The 23,870-nt window shown below is 35.5% G+C and overlaps 1 protein-coding gene across 1 annotated transcript in view; it reads left to right on the top strand.

Annotated features, from left to right (window-relative positions):
- The window catches only part of STAM (signal transducing adaptor molecule), a 49,236-nt gene extending 27,480 nt beyond the window's left edge, over nt 1-21,756 (top strand). The window contains exons 6-14 of the mRNA XM_072651634.1: nt 4,275-4,365; nt 7,055-7,247; nt 8,377-8,471; nt 10,961-11,049; nt 14,202-14,289; nt 14,840-14,894; nt 15,721-15,874; nt 17,387-17,556; nt 20,477-21,756. Coding sequence (XP_072507735.1) covers nt 4,275-4,365; nt 7,055-7,247; nt 8,377-8,471; nt 10,961-11,049; nt 14,202-14,289; nt 14,840-14,894; nt 15,721-15,874; nt 17,387-17,556; nt 20,477-20,705 — 1,164 coding nt within the window. The 3' untranslated portion in view covers nt 20,706-21,756. The remainder of the gene's footprint in view (nt 1-4,274; nt 4,366-7,054; nt 7,248-8,376; nt 8,472-10,960; nt 11,050-14,201; nt 14,290-14,839; nt 14,895-15,720; nt 15,875-17,386; nt 17,557-20,476) is intronic.
- Nucleotides 21,757-23,870: the final 2,114 nt, after the last annotated feature.

Here is a 23,870-nt window from a genome sequence, read left to right on the forward strand (position 1 = left end):
TACTCATTTATATATTTTGCCATTCTTCCCTTCATTCACTAGTGCACTGAAATCTTTGGCATTGGCATATTATGACTTAAGTTGGAGAATCTTGTCAAGTCCTTTATTCTTTGTAAAAGATGGTGCATAAACTGTTGTAATAGTGGTTCCTTTTTGTAGTGTGAACTCTGAATGGGATGATCAAGTAACACATGAAATGGTATTTCTGGTTACACAATAAAAAATCCATTTGGAGATTTTTTGTCAACTTAAACATCCTTATGGAAATCATTATTCAAGATAAAATTAAGGGTTTTGTGTAATCTAAATACTTTAGAAATAAAAATTAAGTAAAATGGCAAGTCAAGAACTAGAGTGTTCTTGAGAATGGAAAGGTGGAAGTCAGATTTTTAATGCATTCCTGTGGTTGGTTGGTTGTTGTCTTTTGTTCTCAAAGAGGACCAAAGTGACACCACTATGCAAGAAGTCAGGTTTCTTTATCTTGACTGTGGCTGATCAGGCCAATACAAGCTTGGAATGCTCTCCTGCAGGGCAGGCACAAATAGTCTGTGTGAACATTTGGGGTGGATTCTCTAAATTTGCGCCTCCTGCGTTTCCTTTGAGCTATCTCAATTCTGCTTTGCTCATAGAGCACAGCACCTTCTCTGATGTGATCATACCAGGTTGAGCAGTCCTGAGCCATTGTCTCCCATGTCATACAATCAGTTCCAAAGTTCTTAAGAGAGACCTTGAGAGTGTTCCTGTATCACTTCTTCTGACCACATGTGAACCCTTGCCCTATGTGACTTCTCCATAAAATAGTCTTTTCAACAAGTGTACATTTTGCATTTGAACAACATGGCCAGCCCATCGGAGTTGTGCTCTCTGAAACATAGTTTGAATGCTTGGCAGTTTAGTTTGAGTAAAGACCTGTGACTGGTACCTTATCCTGCCAGGTGATCTTCAGAATCTTCCTAAGATAGTTCAAATAGAAGCGATTCAGTTTTCTGACATGGTACTGGTAGACGGTCTGGGTTTCACAGGCATACAACAATGAGGTCTGCACCACAGCTCTGTAGACCTTCATTCTGGTAGGCGGTCTAAAGAAACAGCATGAAGCTGAGCCTTAAGGTAAAGCCACTTGGAAACAATGAATTAGCATTGATTCAGTATGTATAAATTGTTGCCCCTGGAGGCCTGTGGTTTTTTTTTTGTTGTTGTTGTTGTTGTTACATTTAGCAAAAGAGGCATTAAGGAAACTAGCTGTGGCTGTGTTAGGGGAACTAATTTGGTGGAGTTCATAGTGAAAGCAGAGAGGGAAGTGGAGAGGAGGGTTTTAAATAGATGTGTCAAGATAGATCAGAATTCCCACCCAGTACTCATCCCTGGTTCTGAAAGGGTAGGAATTTGAGAGGCAGTGATTTGAGATTTTCACCTGAGCAATGTAAGGAATTTCGGGACTGGGGCTTAGTTTTGTGATAGGAGATAGCTATGGGTAGATGTAATCACTTTTCTAACTTTTTAAGGGTATAGTTCCAAATTGCTTTACAGATTTGGCCAGATCAGTTAAGAAATCCATTAACAGTGACCTAACATCACCTTGTTTTCCTGTAGCCTCACCAATATTGGACATTTTTTTTTTATCTGAAAGGTGTGAAAGGGGAACTTCCTTGGAGTTATTGGAAAGCATTTCTTTGATTATTAGTGGTCTGAAGCATTGTTTTTCCTATGGCTTCTGTTAGCTTGGATTTCTTCTTTAGGAAACTGACAGTTTAAATTGTTGGACCATTTATCATTTGAGAAATGACTGTTATTCTTTTACCTTTCAATCAGTTATTTAGATATAGGACACTAAACCATTGTCAGAGAAACTTTCTGTGAAGACTTTTTTTTCCAGTTATGTTTCTCTTCTAATTTTGGCTGCATTGGTTTTGTTCTTTCAAAATCCTCTTAACTTTATGTAATCAAAATCTTCCATTTTAGCTTCTTTGATGTCTTCTGTCTCTTGTTTGGTCATGAACTCTTTTCTTATCCAGAAATCTTAAAGGTAATTTCTTTTTCTCATTTTACTTATTTATGGTGTCACCCTTTATATCTAAACTTTGTAGCCATTTGGATCTTGTATACCCTGTGTAAGATGCTGGCCTATACCTTGTTTATGTATGGTGTACTTTTAAAAGTTAGTGTGCGTCAAAGTGGCTGGATTTTGAGGCCAGAAAGACCTGGTTCAGATCCATTCTGACATTTGCCAGCTTTGTGACCATATAATATGAAGTAAATTATTTAGTTTCTTTGAGCATCACACAGCGTTCTAGGAAGATGTATCCGTGGAGGGAGTTCTCGCACTTGGTATATCACAGGCCTTCATCTATTGACATACTGGTTATTTTAATTAAGCAGTTAAGTCTTTATGGTAGGATAGTAACCAGGGCCAAATGCTGGGCATTTTATTCAGGATCACTGGCAATTGTCACAAGGTGATCTTTGTTCATCTTGATATTGGAGCAATTCTTGTGACTTTAGCGTGCACTTGGGACCAGATTTCCCAAGTTAGTAGTAGTTAGCCAGCTGCAGTTACATGCTTCTTCACGTAAACTGCACAATCTAAGAAATCCTAGATTATGTAAAGTTTAGCAACTTGTATCTCCATTTGTAATGAAAATTTTAAAAGTTTGCAAGTAAATTTATTAGCAAATTTATAATTATTTTGTGAAGAAATTACGTTAAATTTAATATGCCAAATAATCTGATGTGTAAAATGTTATATATAATGGACTGAAAGTTTTTTATGATGAATAAGCATCAACAGACATAAACTTTTGTGTACAAAGAACCGAAAAAGAGGATTTTATAAAAACTGTGTTTCATTGTGTACAACTTTAAAAGTATAACTGATAGTACAGAAGTACCAGAACCACCCTACTTGTCTTTGTCCCCCTTGGAATGTCTTTCTGTGTAATTTTCACGTTTCATTGATACTTTCCTCTGCACTGCACTTACCTTCTTTGCTACTACCTCTTCCTTTTGCTTCCCTCCACTCCCCTCAGCTCTTCTTCCCTTTTTCTGTATTCTCTCTTTCCTTTCCTCTCTCTTCTATTTTTGCATCACTGTTATTCTCTGCCCCTTCTAAAAAAAAAGTCCTTCCTTGTAATGAAAAAGTATAGTAAAACAAAACAAATTCACATACCAGCCATGTCTCTTGCTTTATCTTTAGACTACTGCCTTTCTTCCCAGATATGAAAAGCATAATTCGTCATCAGTTTTCTGGAGTCCTGATTGATCATTATATTTATTGGTGTTCTTGTCTTTCAGAATTATACTATAGAGTGTTGTAATTATTTTGTAAATTGTTCTCTTGGTTCTACTCTCTTTACTCTGCATTAATTCATATGTTTTTCCAGATTTTTCTGAATCCATTCCCATCATTTTTTATTTTTAAAAATTTATGTTTTATTTCTTTTCAACATTTGAGTTGTATAAGATTTTGAATTCTAAATTCTCCCCCTCCACCTCCCCAAGACAGCATGCACAGTAGTGCATGCACATTTTCACATTAGTCATATTGTGAAAGTAGGATCAGAACAAAATGGAAAACCACGGGAAATAAAAAACAAAAAATGAGAAAATAGTATACTTTGATCTACTTTCAGACTTCATAGTTTTTTCTCTTGGTGTGAATAGCATTTTCCATCTCCTTTCATCATTTTTTGAAATTGTGCAATAATATTTCATTGTACGCCTATATCATAGTTTGTTCAACCAATACTTAGTTGATAGGTATTCACTTGCTTTGACAGAAAGTACATATTTATTTATTTGTATGCATGTGGGTCTTTTCCTTCTTTCTTTGATCTCTTTAGGTCAAAGAGTTCTCTATAGAATATATTTTTATACCTCTAGTATATCAGAACGACTTGAAATCTGTAAGGGGCCCAAAAAATTCAGTTTGGTGTAAAATTCTCTTCAGCTTTGTAATATGTGAAAACTACACTACAAGCTCTTTTCCATCTGAGATGAACATAAGCCAATTTTAGTTGACTCTTGGCTCAAATCTTCCTCTTTCATGAAGTGTTGGAGAGGTTTCTTCCAGTCTGGAGAGTGATTTCTGGTTTGTTGCCCCCAGCCTTGATCTCCATCTCCTTGCAATGTGGATGTCAGTTATCCTTGGTTTGCCCTTTTTTGGAGAGTTTTGTTAAGGGCAAGTTGGAAAATCCTGGCCTTCATAAGGGTAGTTGAGTATATAGAAACCTGTTTTAGAACAGTTGTGAAATCTTTTGTTTGTTTCTTTGGATTAGGCTGCAGAACAAGCAAAAGCAAGCCCAGCTCTTGTCACCAAGGATCCTGGTACTGTGGCCACCAAAAAAGAAGAAGAAGACCTAGCAAAAGGTGAGTGCACTAGTTGACTGCTAACACAGAGACGTCATTGTTTCAGAGCGAGACCTGGCATGGCTTTGTTTATTTGTTCATGTGAAACTTCCAGTTTCATTTTAAAATCATTAAGTTTTTTGTGGAATTAATGACTACATTTTCTTTTAAAAAAATAAGTACCACTACCCCAACTTTTACTGGTCCTAGGAATACAGTGTGATTGCAGTGTAGACGCATCTAGTTTTTAGGACTTCAACTACATGTCCTGTGCTGAGGGCAGGAGGAGGAAAAGCAGAGGCAGACATCAACTTAAGAAACAGAGACTATTCCCAACCTTTCCCAACCTTTCAGCTTGATGAGAATATGCCCTGCGGTGAGCTCAAGATTTGATAAGTAAGTCTACTTTTCTCTCAGTCTACCTTAGTTCTCACATGCCTCTTGAAGTATGAAGACCTCACTTAAATGATTCTTGAATCTCTCATTCATCTTACCCACAGGCAGGCGATTTATTGTGCCTAAACTGGTAGAACTAATGAGTATGGTAGCTTTAGGTGATTTTACTAGCATTCTTGGTCATCTAAAAATCCCTTTATTTAGGAGTAATGCTTATTACATCAGCAAAGACCAAAAATTTATATTTTCTTTTTCTGTTTAAACTTTCGTCTTTGATAAATTTGTAAGCCACAGGTAAACTTCAAAGATTTCAGTAAGGGAGCAGCTCCTACCCCAGAAATGTGTGTGGGCAGCACAAATTCTTTCCAGACTACGTCTTTCTCCTCCCACTAGATTGCTTCTCATCTTAAGAGACCAGAAATGCTATTAAGAGCCTCTCTAGACTACCTCACTCTTGCTACTTATGATTCCATGGCCCAGGGGTGCTTCAAATCCTTAGTCATGTACTTCACCTGTGTCTGTTTTTGAGAATCTTAGAAGGGTTATCATAAAATCAAAGCCATAATATTTCCTTTTTCTGTAGGCACAGCCCCAAGCCAGAAGTGGGAAAGAATTCCTTGTCCTCCCTCTTGACAGCCCAGACAGAGAAGGTTCATTCCATCTCTGTCTTTATTTCTGTACTTCATGCTATTTACAGGTGTCCTCCATTTTAGTGCCACTGTACCCTGTTGAGGGACAGATGAATCATAAAGGAGCTATGATTGATCACAATTTTTATGCAAAAATTCAGTAATTACAGATAGCATAAAGAGGTAAAGAAAATCATGTGGATAATTAACTGCAACTGTAGGCATAGAGAAAGAGGAGAGGATCAGCCTTTCTCAGCTTTGAAAGCTGAGATCACCATAGGTGGTCTTGGTCCTTCTCTCCCCTTGCTAACTGTCTTGTCGATGCACCCCCCAAACAAGGCAACGTGGTATAGATTGATGGAGTGCTGGACTTCATCCCTCCATGAATTTGAGTTCAGATCCCACCTTAGATACTTGCCAGGTGATAATTGGCAGACCCTTCACCTCTTAAACTCAGTTCAGTCATCTCTAAGGTGGAAATAACAATAATTTTACTGTTATTAGGAACGTGTTTTCTAGTCTTTTGTTGAGTCAGAATTACCTGTGAAGATTCCTTAAAATGACTGTCTTTGAGTTCCTTCTCAGCAGACGGCTGTCCTCTCCACTGAGAGGTTATAGTTCATTGCAGAAGCTAAGCACTTTTTTTTGCAAAGTTTGTTGTTCCTGTCTTCCTGCCCTTTTTGTGCCTTCATCACCTTTAATTATCCAGAAATGCCATGACTTTATTACCCTCGTGGAACTTAACTGAAAGTTAAAAGAAAGAGAGCATTCCTCTCCCACCCCTGGTTGTCGCATGGTGGAGAACGAAGAGCTGATAAGCAGTTAAACCGTGAGAGATCTCCTTCCCAGCGCTGACTTAAGTCAGCCAGCCCTTGGTCTCTTTGATCCAGGTGCAAGGTAGAGTTTAGCATGATGTGCATGTGTGAGTATTACAGCAGAGGTATGAGTCCTGTCCCCTGATACCACTTATCTAGCCGTAGTGCCATTTGTTGCAAACTTAGAGTGCTTTAAATGGTATACATTCTCTTTCATCATAACTTCAGTTTTGTAGACAATATTAAAGATTTAACTTATTCTTGCAAATAGAGGCCTCCTTTTACAAAATGTATCAAGTGACTACAATTTTAGATTTCTATATTTTTTCTTATATTTGTTGAGTAATCCTTCACTATCTGCCCTACAAAAAATACAAGAAAGGGAGAGTGCTAGGAGAATATTTTTAAATTAAATAACGAGGTCAGGAGGTTTGATATGACAGTTTACCTTTGATTATGCAAGGTAATTTCATGGATACACTTTTGTAAACATTAAAAGTTGTTTGCCTTTTGTGGATGGTGGTGATTTTTTAGGTACCAAAGTGAAGTAAAATGTAACATTTTAAGATCTGATCATGAGGTAATTTAAGCATTGTAATTGGCAATGTGCTTTTCTGAAAGGGCTTAGCCTCATATTGCAAAATGATTTTGCATGAATTGTAGTCCTTCTTCCTTTGCTTGTTATCTGTGTGATATCAGCAAATCAGACGACCCCTCTATGTCTTAGTTTGCTCCTGTTTGAACTCAGTGATTTACAAGAGTCCTTCAAGCTCTCGATCTCATGTTATTGTCAAATTCAAATGACCTAGTATTCTTAGGAGTGGAAGACTGTATAAGCCAAATATGTTTTAAAATTTAATTATTTTTCAGCCATTGAGTTGTCGTTGAAAGAGCAAAGGCAACAGCCTACCACACTTTCCAATCTGTATCCAAGCACATCAAGCCTCTTAACTAATCACCAACATGAGGGTAGGAAAGTTCGTGCTATCTATGATTTTGAAGCTGCTGAAGATAATGAACTAACATTTAAAGCTGGAGAAATCATTACAGTTCTTGATGACAGGTAACTATCATTTAAGTTTTTTGTATATAGAAGAGTGTTTTGGACTTGAAAATATTATCTTTCTATTGAGAGGCAGAGTGGCATGTTAGAAAGAGAACAGACATGGTTGCAAGTCCTTTCTCTGACATGTTGACTGTGTGTCTCTGAGCAGTTAATTCACTTAATCCCTCAGCGCTGCCTGGCAGCTAAGTCTATACATTTATCTCCCTCAACCCCCCAGCCTCTGTTTTCTTCCTTTACTCCTTTCCCCATGCTGGAACCACTCAGAATCCATCAATCAGTGTAGCCTACTTGAATTGAATGCCCATGGGGGAGCATTGAGGGAGATGGAAGTCACCAATTTATTCATGAAATGGAGGACTCTGGCCACACCTGCCTTCTGCCATTTAAGGTCCTTCAGACTTCACCTCCTGCCTTGCCTCTATGATCTGCAGAATTCCCTTCTCTCTGTACTGTCATGTAAACAGTATTATATTCTAAGGACCCCTCGTATACCCTTAAAATTTAACTGCATTTTCTCCACACCCTGCCACCAAACTTCATTTTATCTGTTGTCTGCCCTAATTAGAATGTGAACTCCTTGAGAACAGGGACTGTTCTATTCATATCACTAAGGCTTGGCACTTAGTAACTGCTTTTAGAGCCTTGATTTTCATTCATTTGTTCATTCATTTATGTCTTAACCAGTGAAATCATAGGTCTGAATAGATACACACCTGTGTGTGCTGTGTGTGTGTGTGTGTGTGTGTGTGTGTGTGTGTGTGTGTGTGCGCGTGTGTGTATGTGTGTATATGCATATTATGCATAGTCTAATTGAATGTAATTATCAAATACTACATTTAACAGTTTTCTTTATTAACTTAATTATTTAGCAACAAGTTTCATCTTAACAGCAGTTCACACATAGCCTTGTTATCCAGTTGGATTTGCTACTACTGATGGCACATGTTGACCTTTATAGAAAGACTTTTGTAGTTGTATATTTTTTGTTATACTTTTATTTTCTGTTTTCTTGTACTTGTAATTTCTTTATTTCAAACACATTTATTTCACATAGAGCTGAGATTTATTGTACCACCATGTTTAATGATTTAATACCTGCTTAAAAGTGTCTTTCCATTAATTTTAGTGATCCCAACTGGTGGAAAGGTGAAACTCATCAGGGCATAGGGTTGTTTCCCTCTAATTTTGTAACAGCTGACCTCAGTGCTGAACCAGAAATGAGTAAGTATTATACATACTCTGTATTAAGAATGCTGTTGTGCGTAGAATGATTTTGTACCTAGTCAGAAACTCATCAATTATTTCTTTAAATAATAGAACTTTCCTCTTTCAGGAAAATTCTAAGTACCGAGTAACTGACCAGAAGTAGCCATATCATGTTTTAATTTACAGGGATAGGGACTTGTGCTGGGTCAGCTATTACTACATAAAACCTGAACCATCTTCTCTTTTAGGCAGACATCCAGTGCATTACTGTCCCAATTTTATAGTTATTAATAACCCATAAGTGTCTGCTAATGCTTTTTTCAGGTCCTATTTCCTTTAGAATATCTGTGTTTTAAAACTTCTGTTTATTAGTCAGACATTTAGTAGTGTTGGGCTCACACAATCATTACAAATCTAGGCTGGAAAAACGATGTACTATTTTCGGTCTCCAGATTAAGTTAGTTAGGTTTTTTTCCCTTTGGAGGTGATTGGGTGGGGTGAAGTAGATGGGACCATGTGCTGGCTTTTCATCATTGTTTTTCTTTTAGAAATTATTGATCAATTTTATTTTTACCTTACTGTCTTATATGAATATATTCTCCCTCCCCAAACCATAGTTATATTCCATGTAACAGCATAACAAAATAAGGAGTTTAGCAAAACTAACTTAACACATCAACTGAATTTGACAGTATATGCAGTGTTTGAACATCCATAGTCTTCCTCCTTTGCCAGGAAGAGAGGGGACTGCATTTTCTCACTTTTTAGGGGTTGTTTGTTTATTATAATTAAAGAACATGCATTGGATTGTTTCTTTCCAATTATATTGTTCATACATACGGCTTGTGCTGGGCAAGATGTCACAGTCCTGAGCTGATAAGCAGGTTATTTTGTGGTTGGTAACTCCAGAAAGTGTTTCTCACTTTCCATGTGCTTAACAGCCTAATGCAGGGAGCATCATATTCTTGACATCCCTGTTTCCCCAGCAGCCCATTTTAGTGGAAGGACATTCCTATGGGCTGCCTGAAATACAGCTTATGTTTTAAGTTGAGCCAGCTGAAACCTGTACCAGAAAGTACAGGATTTTGCTTTATAATCAGCTTTTTGGAGGGGAGGTGACAGGAATGGAGGGAAAGGAAACGAGCAGTTATTAAACAATCTATTATGTGCCCAGAGCTGCACTATCTATATCTGTTTTCCCTGTTTCACAAATAAGAAAATTAAACAAAGGAGACACATGACTGTGCTTGTTGAAAAAAAATAACTGTCAAAAGTTCTTAAGAATTTCCTTTTGGATGCTGGCATTTTTGTAATGTGAATAAAAATTCAGTTCATCAAGGCTTTGTTGATTCCTTACTCTGTGTAAGGTACTGGGGATATAGGGAGCAGCTACCTTCTAGGGGCCTACATGTGTTCACACATACATATATGTATATATGTATATTTATACACATATGTATATGGGTATATGTGTGTGTGTGTGTGTGTGACAGAGAGAGAGAGAGAGAAAGTAAAAAAGAAAAATGGTATCATTGAGGAGAGAGCAACTGATCTGATCCTTGAGACTAGTTAGGAAGCTATTACAATAGTCCAAGTAAGGACTGTCAACTGCATTTCAGTACTTCATACACCATATAAGGGAAGTACCCTTACATGTATCATTTACTGGTGAATATAATGGTTTGCTGGTAGGAAAGAGCAAGATAAGCTTACTGCTTCCAGGAAGTGCCAAATGGCTTTTAGGCAATTTAACTGAGTCACCTATCCATCGCAAAATGTGGCCTGTCTGAAAAATATAGGCAGATGGATTAGGACACTGTTATTATATCCTACCAAAAGCACTCAGTATGTAGATGGAGTTTTCATGTACTCTTCATCCATTTTGGTTGTTAGATAGGGGTTTTATTTGGTTCTTTTTCTTCCTGGCAGGTTTCATGCATTTACTTATTAGCTATAGTATATGAATGTATTAAAAAATTTTTTATTCCTTAAAGAGCATTTTTGTCAGTTTAACTGTTAATGGTATATTTCCATGAAATGACAAACATTTAAAAGACCATTATGATTTGATATTGCTTTTACCCTCATTAAATATGATCTTAGTATATTATAAATCCCTTAGTTTCATGATTTAAAAAAATCATGAAAAAACAGACAAAATAAAATGAAAACACTTTGACAAAGTCATCACTTTTAGTTATGTATTTGTCATTTTATCTTACTGCTTGATAAGAATTTGGAAGTAAGGAAACAATCTATGCCTCTTCAAGGACTATACGGGAAATTATAGATATTTTCAAGGTAGATGCTTTTGAAAATGGAATTTTAAGATTGTTAGAAAAAGTGAATTGTCATAATTCATCAGATTATATTCTAAAGAATTAGAGTCTTTCCATAACCCAGTTGCCTTTGGGGTAGAATTTCAATTTGAACAGTTAGTATTTTTGGTATAACAGAAAATATTTAGTAATTCATGCACTTCAAAAAATGTTTACACATTACAGTTAAAACAGAGAAGAAAACGGTACAATTCAGTGATGATGTTCAGGTGGAAACAATAGAGCCTGAGCCTGAACCTGTCTATATTGATGAAGTAAGTATACTGTCATCTTCATAACTTTTCGTTTTAAAATGGAATTAATCAATAAGGCAATTATATATAACTAAAACTTGTCTTAAAAGTAACATCTTTTTGTTGAGTATCATTGAAAAGAATTTATTTTTCTTCCATAGAAACTTAACAACATCTGCTAGTAGATTATGAAAATCAGAGTGTAAGATAGTAATAAAAGTGGAGAATTTATCCTGAGAGGATATTGTATTAGCATACACACACACATTAAATTTTGTCCTCCAAATTATAACATATGCTTTTCTTGAGAATACTGTAGTTTATCTATCATCCTCAATACTAACATGCTTGCACACACACACACACACACACACAATATGTGTGTGTACATATATGTATATATGTATATGTATATATGCATATTATTGGTTTATACCCCCCAAAAATGTATACTTTGCATTGCCATTTGAAAGTATGTATGCTATAGGAATGCAACTTTTAATTAACTAGAATTAAAAACTTAACTTTATGTGCTTCAGGCATTCTTGAAATGCATTTTTGTAATTTCTTGTCATAAAATAAAAAAACAGGATTAGTATTGTAATATAGTTTTATCATTTACCACTTTCCCAGTGATTTGTCCTTCTTAACACCTCCATAACCTTCATAAAACTTTGCAATTTCAGGGTACATGCAGTCCGTGCACTCTCGATTTAGGGAGTTAGTTCAGAGACTTAGGGATCTTGTGGACTAACCTCAGGATGCTATGGGAATAGTAATAGTTGACATTATCTATTTACAAAATGATTTATGTACATTATTCTATTTGAGTGTCATGACACTCCAAATCAGTGTCAGTGTGATGTAGGTACAAGTAATATTCCTCATTTTACAAATGATAAAATTGGGGTTTAGAGAAGTTAAACAGTGTGTCAGAGGAAGGATTCATACATAGATTTCTGCTCATTCTAATTCCAGTATACTTTCCACTACATCACACTGCCCCCAGAGGACCAACCTAGGCTGATGTCTCTACAAGAATCAGAAAAATCATGCTGGGTCTTCTAAAGCCCAAACACGTTATATTAAAATGCCAGGCTGATTAGGCCAGGGATCCATTCATCCTAACCGAATGGCACTCTCAATAGCATATCAGTGGAAATTCTTTGATACAGCATGGCATTGTACATTCATGCAGTGTGTCTCAAGTGCAAGACTTTTTTGTTGAACACTAATGCTAGGAGAATATGTTCTAACATGAAACTTCACTTCTTAAACTCATTTGAAAATTAAAATTGTAAAATGAGTCCTGAATCTTTTATCTTTTGTGTAGTTCTGTTGGTAATAACAGATTATTTAAGATACTTGGATTCTTTTGACTTTCAAAGAATGTAGATATGAGAGCTACCAAAGTTAAAAATTGAGGTCATTAAAATTTGAGGATACATATTCAGTGTCTCTAAGAACAATTTTTTTTTTGGTCCTGCCACTAACTAGCTGTGTATCCTTGGGCATGTCACTTAATTTCTTTGGACTGATTTCCTCTTTGACAGAAGAAAGGGGTGTCTGGATTAGATGATCTCTAAGATCCCTTTGGCCATAAGATTCTGTGGTCTTATTAAAAAGATTATTTTATTTTATTTCATTTTGGAGGCAATTGGGGTTAAGTTACTTGCCGAGGGTCAAACAGTTAGTGAGTATCTGAGACTGGATTTGAACTCAGGTCCTCCTGACTTCAGGGCTGGTGCTTTGTCCGCTAAGCCACAAAGCTACACCACTAAAAGATATTTTTTAAAAAAAATTCTTTTACTTAGAATTTGGTGACCCACTTGAGTATCTTTATGGCTCAATACTATCTGTGTACTGTTCTGGAATCCTTTTAAACTGCACAGAAGAGGAATATTCCATTTACAAAATAAAAAAATTTTCTTCATAGGAAATCTAAATTGTGCATTCAAAATAATCTAACAACCTCCTAAATATAGGAGAGTGTCAGAGGTAGTTTTGATGATAGAAAGGCAATGATCCTCTGATCACCCATTTGAACCTGCTGCATTTAAACCTTGAAACCAGACTGAAACAGGTAGTGAAACTACTCAGAATGCTCAAGGGCACTGAAGACTCCACATATAATTAGAAAACAGCTGAAAATATCTGAACAAGTTCTTGCTGAAGCAGGTACCAAAACTCAGCTTACTCCCAGACATGGTGGGAAATGCAGTAATGATCAAGACAGTGGTCAGTAGAACTGCCATCCTTAGTTAGCCTTCTTCACCTTAGAACTTAATGTGGTAGGTTCTACTGTTCTCATACAAAGAAATTATTCAAGATCCCACCATCTTTACTGGGGGAGTAGTGATTTATGCATCTAGTTATACTAGGAAACACCTTTTTTAGGATTAACAGTAAGTGAGGATTTTAAATGATTTGGTAATCACATGACCATACATTGAGTAGATACAGAGAAGTCAAAGTGGAGCATTCTTTTTTTTTAAATTAAATTATTTTATTTGTTTTCAGTGTTCTACAATAGCTTTCATATATCTTAGATTTTTTTTCTCCTTCTTTCCCCCTCCCTCTGGACTCCTTCCCTGAGATGGCATACAATTTTATATAGGTGCTACAAATACATTCCTATTAAGTCTATTTTCACTTTAGTCATGTTGCATAGAAGAATTAAAATGAATGGGAGAAATCATAAAACGAAACAAAACGTAATACAAAAGAACATAGTACACTTCATTCTGCAATTGAATTCCATAATTCTTTCTCTGAATGTGGAAAGTATTTTGCCTTGAGTCCATTGGGAATTTTTTAAGTGCTTGCATCGCAATGAAGTACTAAATCTACCAGAAAAATTCCTTGCACGCTGTGGTTGTTGCTGTGTACAAAGTTCTCCTGGTTCTGCTCCTTTCACTCAGCATCAGTTCATGTAAATCCTTTCAGGCCTCTCTGAAATCTTCCTGTTCATTATTTCTTATAGCACAGTAGTATTCCATTACATTCATATACCACAGTTTATTCAGCTATTCCCTAATTGATGGCATCCCCTTGATTTCCAGTTTTTGGAAAGTCGAGGATTCTTGAGCATTGTAAACTTATCTGTCAAATATTACTTACCAGAAATAGGGAGAACTTGTTATTACTGTGCACTAACTACTTTATTACTAAAGGACAAAATGGACCAGCTTCTACAGATGTTACAAAGTGCAGATCCAAATGATGACCAGCCAGATCTACCAGAACTGCTTCATTTGGAAGGTAAATGTTATTTTCCCGTTAAAGCAATTGTTTCTTATGAATGGGACTTGAGGCTATCATTAGGATTGGTACCTACTGTCTTACTGCACTGTATCTCAGATTACAATAAAATGGAGGGTAATGAATAAAGAAGGCTCAGTGTTAGTTTAGGGACTGTTTTGTCTTTATCTTGAAAGTATCCTTTTGAGAGTGTTCCTTTTTCTAATTTAAGGAAAGTATAGTATACTAGGTTTTGGACTATTTCATACACAAGTCTAAGCATCTTCATGGTTTTATGCTTTGCCATTTTCTAGGACTCACATGACTTCTCTGATTTAGATCTCATCCAGGCTATTTTTAGTCTTTCTAGTGCTCAGAATCAGACAATTTTAGTCAAAATTTTGGGGATCAATTATTCATCAAGCATTTGTTAAGTGTTTTTTATGTGCCACCCTCTGTAGGGCACTGGGGATAGATACAGAGATGAAAAATGACTTAGTCCTTTGGAGGGGAAGAGGGACGTGGCAAAATGTGGCTTTGTGATCATCTTTAATCACTGTTGTATTCTTAGCAATCTGTCACCAAATGGGACCACTTATTGATGAAAAACTGGAAGATATTGACAGGTAAAGAACATAAGTTATCTTATATCAACACTATGCTTTTTCCTTTTAATGCTGTCCCAAAATTGGGTAGTGTCATATCTGCTTACATTGTCAAATATGAAGTGATCAAATTCATTAGCTGAATCTACCAAATTTTTACAAAATGTAGGCAAGAGGATTCAAAATAGTAATAGCTGGCACCATAAAGGACTTTAACATCTGTAAGGAATGTCACATCCCCTTACTTAACCTCACAATCAAATATCATAGGAATTCTACCCATCTTTCAGATGAGGAAATGGAGACTCAGAGATAATAAGTGACATATCCATTTTCATATTCTTATTATGTACTGGAGTAAGAATTTGAATCTGGCCCTCTGCTGATTCCAAGTCTGACATGGCTTTATTCATTTGGAACTTCGGGAGGAAAGTGCACCAAACCCTTTTTCTTACCGAAGTGAAGATTTAGTTGACTTTCTATAATCTTGGCTCTTGAGAAATCACTTGAGTGCTGTTCTTGCTAATTAGAGATCATTTTACTCTGGTCATTCCTTTCACAAGTGACTGAACCCTAAATGATTAAGGAAACTTTCACTTGTGGCTGCATAAGCCCCATAAACTACAAGAATCTCCCAGGTGGTCTTCTGTAGCTTTGAATTTCACTTGTTGTAGTATAGAACTTTGGATAGCTCAGACCAGAAATGAGAACAGGGATTCTCTGCTACTTTGTAAGAACCACAGTCTAACTTATACAGTGCAGCACTCTATTGAGTTTATTGGTTAGTTTTAAAGATTCATTTAAGCAGTTTAGTTTTTATGCAACAACTTGTTTTGTGATATTACAGAAAACATTCAGAACTTTCAGAACTCAATGTCAAAGTGATGGATGCTCTTTCATTATATAACAAATTGATGAATGAAGACCCAATGTATTCCATGTATGCAAAATTACAGAACCAGCAGTATTATATGCAGTCACCGGGTGTTTCTGGTTCTCAGGTATTGAATTTTTTAAAAGCTTGTTTTTTTATGTGTATGATTTTAAATCTGCTTAATGAAATAATTCAAAGGTGTTTTCATCATTAGCAGTTATTTGGGAGATTCTTACTTGTCTTTTTTCTCTGTATAAAAATATTAGAACAAATTAACATTTTTAAGATATTAGTAGCACACATTATAGTTTTTAAGTATCATACTAGAAACATCAAATGTTAAATTTTTTTAAAAAGCAGATGTTTTGATTGCCTAGAATGTTCTTGGTTTGCAGTGAGATGGGTCAGTAGCTAACCAGATGCATTATTCTAAATTTAGTTTCTGTGAGTTTAAAATAAAAATACTGCTGTTGAATTTCTTTTCTGCAAAATAAAACACTCTTTGTGCTATAGATTTGCCTACAATAAATTCCCTAAATTGGTCGATGTTTTTTGAATTTGTATTGCATATTTCCATTGGGCTAGAACCAGTTTCCATATTTTACATAATTATAACTTCTAATTATGTGAATTTGAATATTCAACCATCTCATGGAATTAATTATTCTTAGTATTCGATACCTAGTCTTATGCTGAGACTAAGGTTATAATTCACAGAAATATTTTCACCTCTCTTAAAATTTGGTGTACACTTTATCTCATTACAACAGATTGGCCTCTAACATTAACATTAATCTAATATACCAGACAGTTCTAATATATAGAATGTAAATATCTTAGGTGTATTCAAGAGAAATTGAATATTAGGTATTTTTAAGGGGAAGGACTTTTTAGATAAAAGCGTAATTAAAAAAAAACAAACCTGAAAAAAAAGCTTGTCTTTTAGAGTATGTCTTCTCAAATTGTATAGTCTCTATTCCAGGAAGTGCTACCCAGAGAACATCCAGGTGACTTGGACTAATGAACATATTCATATAAAAATAGGGAGCTCATATGAAATCTCTTCTGAACTTCTCTCGGGAAGGAAGAATAAATGAATAAATGTGAATTACTCAGATTTTCTAAGAAACAGATTGAGAACACAGCTGTAGACCTAGAAGAGGTGTCGTTTCAGACGTCCCCTAGATCTGCTCCTTTTACAGACGAGCAAACTCAGGTGCAGAGAGCTCAGGCTGCTAGCCTGAGCAAGTGACGCCTGGCCTTGGGTGGACCCAGGGTTTAAGCCCAGGCCCTTGGGCTTCCCTCAAGGTCAAGGGCTCTTCTTGCTGCTCCACTGCCTCCTTCAGTCTGGGAGAGTTGTCTTTGTCTCCTTGTCACACAGAAAATCATGAATGTAAGTAAGGGACTTCAGCCTGGGCAGCCGGAAGTCCATCTCACTGCTATGTTGGATCATTGCCAGGGGGACCCCAGAGTCAGTCAACTGTCTGAGTCACATTAACTCCTTTTGAAACAGTTTACCGCTTGAAAAGATTTTAATTTTTCCTTGAATTTTAAAGGGACAGTAGTTTATTAATTATAGTTAAAATGTTCTTGTTGATCTTGTTGATGTTTTAATGTTTATCATGTATGATTTTTCTAGGTATATCCAGGGCAGCCTCAAAGTGGTGCTTATTTGGTGGCAGGGAGTGCACAAATGGGCCATCTTCAGAGCTACAGTCTTCCCCCAGAGCAAATATCTTCTCTCAGCCAAGGAGCACCGTCAGCAAACCCAGCACTTTGTAATCAACAAGCTCAGGCTTCTTATCCTAAGTAATTTGGATGTTTTGTTTTGAATGAGTTCTAGGAAAACTTAATTTAAATTTTCCATTTATTTTCCATTTACCATCCAAATGGGTGCATTCAAATGATCAGATTAGATTTAGCCTCATGGATCAACATTTCTCATTCTTAGAAATTTTCTTAGTAGAGAAATATTTAGTTGTTCCTTTTGCAGAAAGACCTGAAAAAGGTCTTTCTGAAATTAAAATCTGCAATATTTGGTTTGAATCACTTAACATTCATGTAAAACTTGAAATTGACTAGTAATTTTTTTCTATAAATAAGAATTAAGGTTTTAAAGTTCATGGACTGTTCATAAAGAAATATGGTCAGAAGTCATTAAAGTCTATAACTATTTCCTTCTTTGGAAGTCATGGCATTATAAGGGAGGTTAGGTGCCTGTGAACAAAAGCTAGAGATGAGCTCCTTTCAACAAATTCCATTGGGATAAATGGCAAAACTGCAGGCAGCTCTGCATCTTGATGATACTTTTATAGTGCTAACACCTTTACTATGTCCTGTATATGGAAGATATATTAAGTAAATGTTTTTTCCTAGCTGCCTTTTCAAGGTCTTGTGAGACTTTAAAAAGCAATTCAATTCAATATGCATTAATCAAACATTTTTTATGTACAGGGTACTGTGCCTTGTACAAAAACAGAATAGAAAGTCCCTGTTTTCCTGGAGCTTACATTCTACTAAGGTATATACGATCAGTAGAGGATAATTGGTGGAGGGAGAAGACACTAACAGCCTGGGCAAGAGGGGTTTATGAGAGGACTTCCTTAGTAGGGAACCCTTGAGCTGAGCTTTGAAGGAGAATGAAGATTCTGAGGAACTTCTGAGGGGGAATTTATGTCAGGCCCATCTGTGTGGTCATGCAGGAGGAGATTGGAGGGCTGCCAGAGTTCCTTTCATTGGCCCTGTGGTATATGTAACATCTGGACATTATTACCCTGTGGTATCATTCTTGTTGCATCTGCTTTGGGATAGCTACACATAACCCTCTTCTGCTGAGGTCATGTGGAGGTTGAAAGTTGAGATGCTGAGTAATGGCAAGCTGTTTTTTCTCCAGGTTGTCTTAGAATGACCTTTTCTACTTCTAATGAGGGTCACTTTGGTATGATGGGCACAGGATATGCAGGACTTAGGTAGAAGCCCACCCTGGTGCTTATTATTCTGTGAGTGTGAAGATGCTGATGGTGCTGGTGGTTGTAAAACATGAATAGGTGACTTCAATTTCTTCCACCACTGCTGCCTTTCCAAATGATTTCAGAACCGTAGGCAACAGATATCCCAAAGTGATTATGTCTGATGGGTGCGGGGTTCTTCGTCATTTATTATAGAGGCATTAATTCTTTTGGCATTACAGATAACTACCAGTTCATCAGCATTTTAGGGCTCAAAGAAGTTTATCCTGTGATGCTAGTGTTGTTGTCACTTGACTAGGACTAGGCAAAATTGCAGATTAATTAAAATTTATCCAATGCTAGGCAATCACCAGTTACCCCCACCTCTTGTCATTTGACATGGAGCCACTCCCATGCTGTCCGTAGTTATCCCTACTGACCATCACTGTTTTTCTTATGGGTGTCCCATACATAGGATTTAATTTGCCTATTTTTTATTCTCTTTGTCTAGTCTCCAAAGGTCCTGTTTTATATCAGTGTAAAAATTCATAAAACTATAGTTTTTTTTCCCCAAGTCACACACTTTTAATCTTGGGTTTTTTGGAGACCATTGTCTAAAACTCCAGAGGATTACTCTAACAACTGGGATTATAGCACAGTGGTAGACAGGTGGGAAAGTATTTTGTTGTAGGCAAATTTCAGCTTACATTAAATTAGCACGTAAAGCTGGCTCTTCAGTCCACAACACCTAGATATGATCCCAGACTGACCTTGCCTCTTATCTCAGGACAGCGTGTCTCAATCTGTGGCCTGTTAAGGGTTATTGAGAGAAGATGGAGTTCATACAAATTTCATTTCCTCACTTCTCATCTTTAGGATATCGGGAATGAATTTGTTCCTCCACTATCAAATAGAAGTAAAACACTGAGGTTTCCCCCCCCACCAAAAGTGTTTAATTGCTTTCATAATTTGAACCCCTCTTAATTTAAGTAAATTCTTGAAAACATACTTTGTTGGGTTTCTTTTTCTCCATTACATGGTCTTTCCTTGAATATTTTCTTTGAAATAAATAAGTAATTTCTCTCTAAAAAAGGGTTTTTTAAAGCCTGTTGATATACACTCTAATGGTTTCCCAACCCTCCCAATAACATATATGAACAGCTTGTTATTTTTTTCTGAAATGAATGTACTATAGAATACTAATGGAAAAATCAACCAAAGTTGTTGATCAAGTTGATGCCAAAGTAAAACTTGGCCCAACTTTTAATAATAACAGTCTTGGAAAAGGTCCTATATTATTTGAAGTTGAAATGGCTTGAAGAATGCCTCAGTCTCTTTGAGTGTACTGATACTTTATACAAACCTTGCTATAGCAGAAATGGAAATGTCCTTAAAATATTTGCTTAAATCTGTATAGTAGGTGTTGAGGGGAACTGTATAGTGAACCAAAATTTGTTTTAATTGCCACACCATAGAAAGCATATTACATTTATTAAAACATACCATGATTTTTTCATTTCTGTTTTTGGAAAGGATTTGTTTTTAAGAACCACTATTAAGAAATATTGGTTGTAAAAAACAAGTTTAGGACTAAATGACAAGAAATTTTAATGTTTAATTTGAATTTTTCATAATTCATGAAATTTTGGAAAGGGAGCTTAAATTTAAACTATACCCAATCTTGTTCATATATAGTATTTTAGTTCTGTTTTATTACCTGTGTCTAAATAATATGTAACTGAATATTTTTGTAATTTTGATTATTTTTTTCTTTTTTTCAGCACAATGGTCAATTCTGTACAAGGAAATACATACCCCAACCAGGCTTCAGTATATAGCCCTCCTCCTGCTGCTGCTGCTACTGCTGATGTCACAGTATACCAGAATGCTGGACCTAGTCTACCCCAGGTGCCAAACTATAATTTAGCATCTTCTACACTGCCTCAGCCACCCGGTAATCAACAGCCACCTCAACCACAACAAACATATACCCAGAAGGCTCTTCTATAGGACCCGAACTTGAGATTCCTAATTGTGGCTAACCTCTGCTAAGTGCAGCTGACAATATTATGAGTTCCTTCCTTTAAAATCTTAAGATTCGTTTATCCTCCACTTATAGGAATCAATCTTGACAAACAGGTGCAGTGATTGAAGAAAGTAGAACTATGTTCAATTTGCACTGACTTTTTAGGGAATTTTCATTTTTTTGCAGAGGAATGAAACTACTTAGGACATTTAATTCCTTTCAAAATGCCTGAAAATTGGTACAAGATTATTTATGTCTGGTAAAATTGGTTGGTCTGTGAAAAACCCAAACTTACAAAACTTGTGGCATATATGTTATGTACATATATTGTGTGTGACTTCATTTGTGGCCATTTGGAATTGCAATGGTGATCATGTGAATATATTTAACACTTAAATTAATTTTACATTACTATTTTATTTTAGTCATAAGCAAACTACCATGTTTCATAGAGTTTTATGTGGACTTAATGGAGATTGCAATATCTTTTCAAAATGCAGGAAAATGAAATGTTATAACATTAATATTTGAGAGCTTTATGTTGTCTGTATTTTGTTTCACACTAATTGACCCTACATTTCACTAATTGTAAACAGAACATAAATGTATCATGGCTTTCTGCAGCCTTTGATTACTGTTAACTATCATATCAAGATAAATTGGCCAGATTTTCAATGAGGTCATAGATAATGATAACCCTCCTTTTAACCAGCTATTAAATTTCACCCTGATATTTTAAAAATACTCAACATATCATGGGACCATGAGGTAAATTAAGTAGAATCTCGTACCTTACATCTTATTGTTTAAAACACATTGCGGGGTTTTTTTCTTAGTGAAAAGTATGTAATTAGACACCTGAACTGTTTTCTGTGTTTATTGGTGACAATGACACCAAAGACAAAGGGGAATGAATGGAAATTTTTAAACTGGAAAGAAAACATAAAATACACTACATTTTCCATGTGTCTTGTAATTATTTAGAGGTTAAAGAACCTTGGAAGTTGAGAAATTATAAACATGTTTGGAAATTAAGTTGATTCATCTCTTTTATCATCTCTGACCATTTAAAATCTATTTCTTTGCTTTCCAAACAGCGTATTCTTTAATTCATTGAAGAGAGAAGAAAACCAGATAATTCAAAATAATTTATATTTGTAACTTTTCTTAGCAGCTTAGGTATTTACAGCTCTAACCTTTGATTTAAATTTGGTTGTTTTTAATTCTTTCTCGATTCTTTACGCCTTTTGATCTAATTTTGTTTCTGTCCATTGTGAATGATGCCATTTTATTCATCTGATGACAAATATTTTGAGTGTTTTACCTTTGGTCAGCTTGAAAAATTTCGGCACTGATAACATACTGGCCTTCCTTAACTATTTGTGATTCATCTGTAGACTCTGATCTACGTTTTGTTACTAGGCACTAATATATCACTGACAATATTCAAATGCCTATATTGTTAAATGAGTTGAGTTAGCAAATTTTCATATCTTTGAGAACATCATTATATTTGATTTGTGTTCTTTGTAATATATTTCCACCACTTGACAGATAGTTTACTAATATTTCAACAGATTTGCTATTCCATTCTTGGAATGTTGGAAATTCTTGATGGTCTTAAACTTAAATATTTTGTTGCAGTGGTGTGCTTATGTTGACCTCATGACAAATTTCATTTAAATTTATTCATTGTTTATTCTTGATATATGGTTGCCATTGTCCTTCTTGCCAAGCATCTGTGCCCAAGATGTATTTTCTTCTTTCTTTCTTGAATAGCTAAGCACCACTGATAAACCATTCCCCAAGTTAGTACTTCTTTTTTACTGGTATATATCTGGTAAATTCCGGTTAGCTCTGTTCCTTACTGAGTATATCTTTCAGTTTTTATGTAGCCCTCTTTTATATCCCGTAATCCTTAATCCCTATATGGAAATATCCAGACTTGTTAATAGACTCATGCAGATTTCTGTATCCTTATTAGAGCACTAGATTTATGGATTCAATGATAATTATACATCATAGGACAAACATTTTAAAATGGTAAGTGCTTAAAGCTAAAAATATGAATCTTTCTCTTATTGCATTTGTTAAGAGTCTTAAGAGTATTAAGTGTGAAATCTATTTAATACACAGAATTTAACTTCTTTTTTCATCTTTAATGTTTCATGACCTCTCTTTGGTTTCTCAAGCATTAAAATTTCAAATATGCAAATATCGACTTCACAGAATTTGCATAAATTGTTCTATTATTGTTGTTGTTGCTTCAGAAACCTGTGTGTATTGAACTTAGGTATAAAACTACTTATAAATCCTTTATTTAGAATATCCTTAGACTAATTTTAAAAAATATGAGTGTAAATTGAATTGTCTGTTAAATGGATTTCTTTAAAGCAAATCCTCTATTTCCAGTTCATAAGATATGAGAGAGGTTCATGTGAAAATCAGCCCCCTCCTAATTAAGACATAGATTGTTGAATTTACTGATGCATCAGAAGCACTCTTACCAGATGGGCACACCTCTTTTATAGCCCATATGTATCTTTGTGTCAGTTTCTAACTGTGACTTGTGCCCTTCACTGTTCTTATCCTATCTGCCCTGGCAAAGACGTTTCTCCTGTGCCTGTAATTCCTCTTCCCCACATAACAGCTTCGACAATTTTGCTTTCTTCTTCTTTAGTACTTAAAATGCTGATAGTGCTTGGTTATATTTGACATAAGCAACAGGTGCCAAACTCTATACCTGATCTGTCTCAGCCGGAAATATCTCTTAAGTTTTAGATTGTATCCTTTATGATTTTTATGTAAACTGAAAATTTCATAAATCAAATTTACTTAAAAAACTGAGTTATTGATAGAAACTTTCTTCTTTGTGTTTTAATCATGTTTAATCAATTACATGGAATTGTCTGTTTTTTCTTATTAATTTACTGAACAACCCCACCTAATATATATGTCGTTTATGATTATGTTACTCTTTATTTTTGATAAAAGCAACATTTTTGCAAATTTGTCACTATTAACTCTCATTCTTTGCAATCCTTCTCTTCACTGGACTAATCACTTATACTCTTTGGTGTGAATATTCTTTTACTTTAGAAAAAACCTTTTCTTAAGTCTTTTCTGAAAGTAAATAAACTAGGATCCTC

The sequence above is a fragment of the Notamacropus eugenii genome, chromosome 3 (genome assembly GCF_028372415.1).
Source record: "Notamacropus eugenii isolate mMacEug1 chromosome 3, mMacEug1.pri_v2, whole genome shotgun sequence".
Taxonomy (NCBI): domain Eukaryota; kingdom Metazoa; phylum Chordata; class Mammalia; order Diprotodontia; family Macropodidae; genus Notamacropus; species Notamacropus eugenii.